The 4,026-nt window shown below is 29.7% G+C and overlaps 1 protein-coding gene across 1 annotated transcript; it reads left to right on the forward strand.

Annotated features, from left to right (window-relative positions):
• The first annotated feature begins 213 nt into the window (after positions 1 to 213).
• LOC115887164 (small glutamine-rich tetratricopeptide repeat-containing protein alpha-like) lies at positions 214 to 3,744 on the forward strand. The gene is made up of 5 exons (XM_030906507.1): positions 214 to 669; positions 722 to 1,005; positions 1,067 to 1,184; positions 2,793 to 2,882; positions 2,937 to 3,744. The coding sequence occupies exons 1-5, from the start codon at positions 365 to 367 to the stop codon at positions 3,112 to 3,114; spliced, it is 975 nt and encodes a 324-aa protein (XP_030762367.1). The 5' UTR covers positions 214 to 364; the 3' UTR covers positions 3,115 to 3,744.
• The last annotated feature ends 282 nt before the right edge of the window (positions 3,745 to 4,026 follow it).

Here is a 4,026-nt window from a genome sequence, read left to right on the forward strand (position 1 = left end):
CATCGTTGCCGGATGCACATGATATGATATCTTTGAAATTATGGGTTGCCTATACTCTTAAAATTTTTTTTAAATCTGCCTTTCTTAGAATAAATACTCTATTAATATAAACTTGTAGTTGTTTTCTGTATCGAATACATTTTAAAACTCTAAAGCATTTAATATATAATGATTTAATCCCAGATTTGTTTAAATAATTTTCCACCGTGAATATAAAATATTTTCTGTGGACAAGATTGTGAATGTGTCAGAAAAACTTAACCTCAATCTTTTGATTAATGAAAAAGTCTTAAAATTAACATTTTCCTTTTGAGAAGTGCTTAATAAGTTTATTTATCGTTTTATTAGTATCTGTTTTAAAAAAATGGAACCAGCAAAACAAATTTTAGTATCCAGTGTAATAGGATTTTTACATGACGAGCTGAACAGCCCTAACTTGAGTGAAGAAAGAAAAGAATCTATCGAAGTTGCAATTCAATGTTTAGAAACGGCCTTTGAAGTAGAAAACTTAACACACAAAGAAAAAGTAGATCTGTTGTCGCTCATAAATTACAAGCCAAAAGTTGAAGTAACTGAAGAAACCAAGATACAAGCAGAAGTACATAAAAACAAAGGAAACGACTTCATGAAAAACTCAGATTACGATCAAGCTGCCGTAGAATACACCAAGTAAGCCCTACCTTAATATAATAAGTTTCTTTTTACTAAAAAACAATTTTAGAGCAATTGAATTGAATCCAAATAATGCTGTATATTACTGCAACCGAGCAGCAGCATATACAAGGCTACTCAAAGATAATGACGCAATAGTCGATTGCAACCAGGCTATTAAACTTGACCCCACCTATGGCAAAGCCTATGGAAGGCTAGGAATAGCTTATTCAAATTTAAACAAATATGATTTGGCTTTAAAGGCCTATCAAACCGCTCTCAAATATGATCCCAACAATGGCATGTATGAAACGAATTTAAAGGTAGCAGAAGAAAGATTGCGGGCAAATGCAGGTAAGAACGCAATACTGTATGTTTATATATATTATTTTTAATATTACAATTTTGTTTCTAGAAAGTGGAGGCGCGCCATCAGGAAATAGACAAATGCCAGACATTTCACAATTCTTAAACAACCCAAATGTTATAAATGTAGCCAATCAAATATTGCATGATCCTAACTTCTTTAACTTGTAAGTATTATACCTGTTAAATAATATGGTAAATATGGTAATGGTGTGGATCCGGTGGCTGACCTTGAAACGAGTTTTTGCTGCATATAGTCACAGACACTACGCATGCGCATATCTTCGATATTGCCAGATTGCAAGTTATTTTGGAACTATTTTCAGTAGAAAACAAATATGTGCTTTTCAGTGGTTTTTTTTGTCAATATATACCGAATGATCGAAAAAACGGCGTCCAGTTGCCTGGGAAATGACGATTGAGAACATTTCCCATAAAATGACAGCGATCTTCATTTCATAATCATCGATGACGCTATTTTTTTCAATCATAGTACGCCGGTATATTATTTATATTATTATTTTAATATTTTGCACAACACGTGAACGCTTATTATGTATTTTCATAGTCAATAAAATTAAATAGAAATAAAACTCTAGATTCCTATAATTAATCTAATTGCTCTAGATTATTATGCTACGTTTCAAAAGTGCTTTATTAAAAATTCGGGAAATTAAAACGGATGTGTCCAAGTTTTTTATTTTTTTTTATTTTTAAATGCTGTAAACTGTAGCTCCATGTCATGTTCATAATAGTTTTTTTTAACATTCCATCAAAACTACGGAGGCCTTAAAAGGCCTTTTAGCCTCCGTAATTAAAATTGTAGAATCAGCTTCAGCAACATTTACAGTTACCTTGTTTAATTCTGCTTATACATATATTGCATTAATTTTTCTGCTACCTTAAGATTTCTCTATTCTTACACCTAATTTATGTGATTTTCTTTTTTCTTAGCATAATATGATTTGGTTTGGTTGCAGTAATAAATAAGTTTTACTGTAATTTCGTGCAAATTACAGTAAATTAAGAAAAGAATATAAGTAATGTATATTCTACGACACAAATCATCTCCCTTCTAACGAGAAAAAGATAAAACATAAAGCTTATTTTAATCTTATCAACACACTCTTCGAAAAATTGCATTAATCCACTAACTTGATATTTTTAAGAAATTATGATACAAACATTATAATCAAAGTATATTATATTAGTAACATTATAGGTAAAATGTTACCTCAATATCTCCCATTGACGTGTATTGTTTTATAAGACTCGTCATGGTAGTATTTCAAAACATACCAATACATATAATCAAAACTATTGTTGCCTGTAAATAACTAGAAATTAAATAACTTGAAAGAAATAAAATAATTCTAATAAGTTTAAAACCATTAAGAAAAAATCCGTACATGATAATTTTTAATTCTAATGTAAATATATAAATAAATGTTATTACAATTTTATATATTCATAATACTTTCATTTCACAATCTTCATTATCCTTCTTACCTTAATTTTGGATATCAAGATAAATCTGAAATTATAAAATGAATTATAGAATTTGTATTATTATTGATTAACACTCAAAAAAAAATTTTCAACTGCAAATAATTCGAAAATAAAATGCAATTTGGCAACATCGACGATGTGCGCTTGCGTAGTATCGATGATCAAATGCAGCAAATATGGGCTTCAAGGTCAGCCACCGGATCCACACCTTTACCAATAATATTATATTTTGTAATTTTTATATTAAAGAAAATTTTGATTTTTAGAATGTCAGGAATGGTAAATATGAGTGGCGCTGGCGGTGATGCCAATACAAGTGGTGAACAGCCCAGTGCTGTCCAAGCCATTCTACAAGCGTAAGTATTTAATAATATAAAAAAATAAACTTAATTATCTAAATATCTGTTTAGTGGGGAAGCTTTGCACAGAGTGATATCAGAGGATCCTAATTTTTACAACAATATTGCAAGCAATATTAATGTAAGGCGCGCGCAAGGTACTCAAGAAAACACCAACACAACCGATTCACCTTCAGAATCTGGTGACCATCCTCCAGAAAAGGAACACAAAGATCAGGGTTCTGCATGAAAAAGACTAAAAAGATAAAAGTGACCCATTATTTCTTAACCTGTAATTAGTGAATTTAAACAAGAGCATAGCTGAAAAGAGAGCCATTCTTTGTGGTTCCCCCATACTAGAAAAATGGTTTAGAAATAATGAGTTACAAACATTATCTCTTACTAATATAAATTAAAGAGAGAATATTATTATTTTTACAAGTTCTTTTATGGTATTTAGCATCTAGGGTTGCCATTTTTTGCACAGGCTCACTCAGAATAAACCAATTTTAGCTTTTACTTTACCTGTATTTGTGACAATCATTTAGATTCTGTTCAAAATTAGATCCAGTCTGTATCTAAGTAAATAAAATTATAAAGTTTCTTGAGGAGTTATTATTTGCTTTAGAAAAAATTAATTCTGTTTTGCCAAAAGTGGCAATCCTTGTTTTAGTATATAGGAATTATATCATGTGATTTTATATACTTTTTAATCTTATTGTTTTATATAAACTAAAAGAAAATTTCCTCAAATATCTAAGAAATTAATTTTCTACTTATTTAAGGATTGCTTAGTTTATAAGATTCATTTCAGATTAATGTAGATATGTATCTACCATATACTTGGGTGTTTTAATGTAATAAAAATATTTCAAATTAATACTGTTTTTAGGATTTTTATTTTTAAGTATACTGTTGATTAGACTCAGATACTAAAAGTAGTGTGTGTTAAAAAATATGTTTTATCAGAAATCTTTGGGTGTATACTTGGTTGCCTGTATATATCCTGCAGAACTCATAGTCGAAGAAGAATACTCCTGCCAGCTGCGGCTATTTCTTTTTTTTTCTTGCAGTAGATGTCTTTTTATAAGGATATGGAGAATATCTTAACCAAGTAAGATTCGCTGTTGACATAGTCCTAATTACCAATAGTCCTGAAGAA

Source organism: Sitophilus oryzae, unplaced genomic scaffold (genome assembly GCF_002938485.1).
Source record: "Sitophilus oryzae breed Bouriz unplaced genomic scaffold, Soryzae_2.0 scaffold_552_pilon_pilon, whole genome shotgun sequence".
In the NCBI taxonomy this organism is placed as follows: Eukaryota; Metazoa; Arthropoda; class Insecta; order Coleoptera; family Curculionidae; genus Sitophilus; species Sitophilus oryzae.

What these genes read in the sequence shown, in the direction of transcription:
- LOC115887164 (XM_030906507.1), top strand. Translation starts at nt 365, where the DNA reads ATGGAACCAGCAAAACAAATTTTAGTATCCAGTGTAATAGGATTTTTA. An exon ending in GCTGCCGTAGAATACACCAA is followed by an intron (nt 670 to 721) that starts GTAAGCCCTACC and finishes AAACAATTTTAG; the next exon opens with AGCAATTGAATTGAATCCAA. An exon ending in AAGATTGCGGGCAAATGCAG is followed by an intron (nt 1,006 to 1,066) that starts GTAAGAACGCAA and finishes TTTTGTTTCTAG; the next exon opens with AAAGTGGAGGCGCGCCATCA.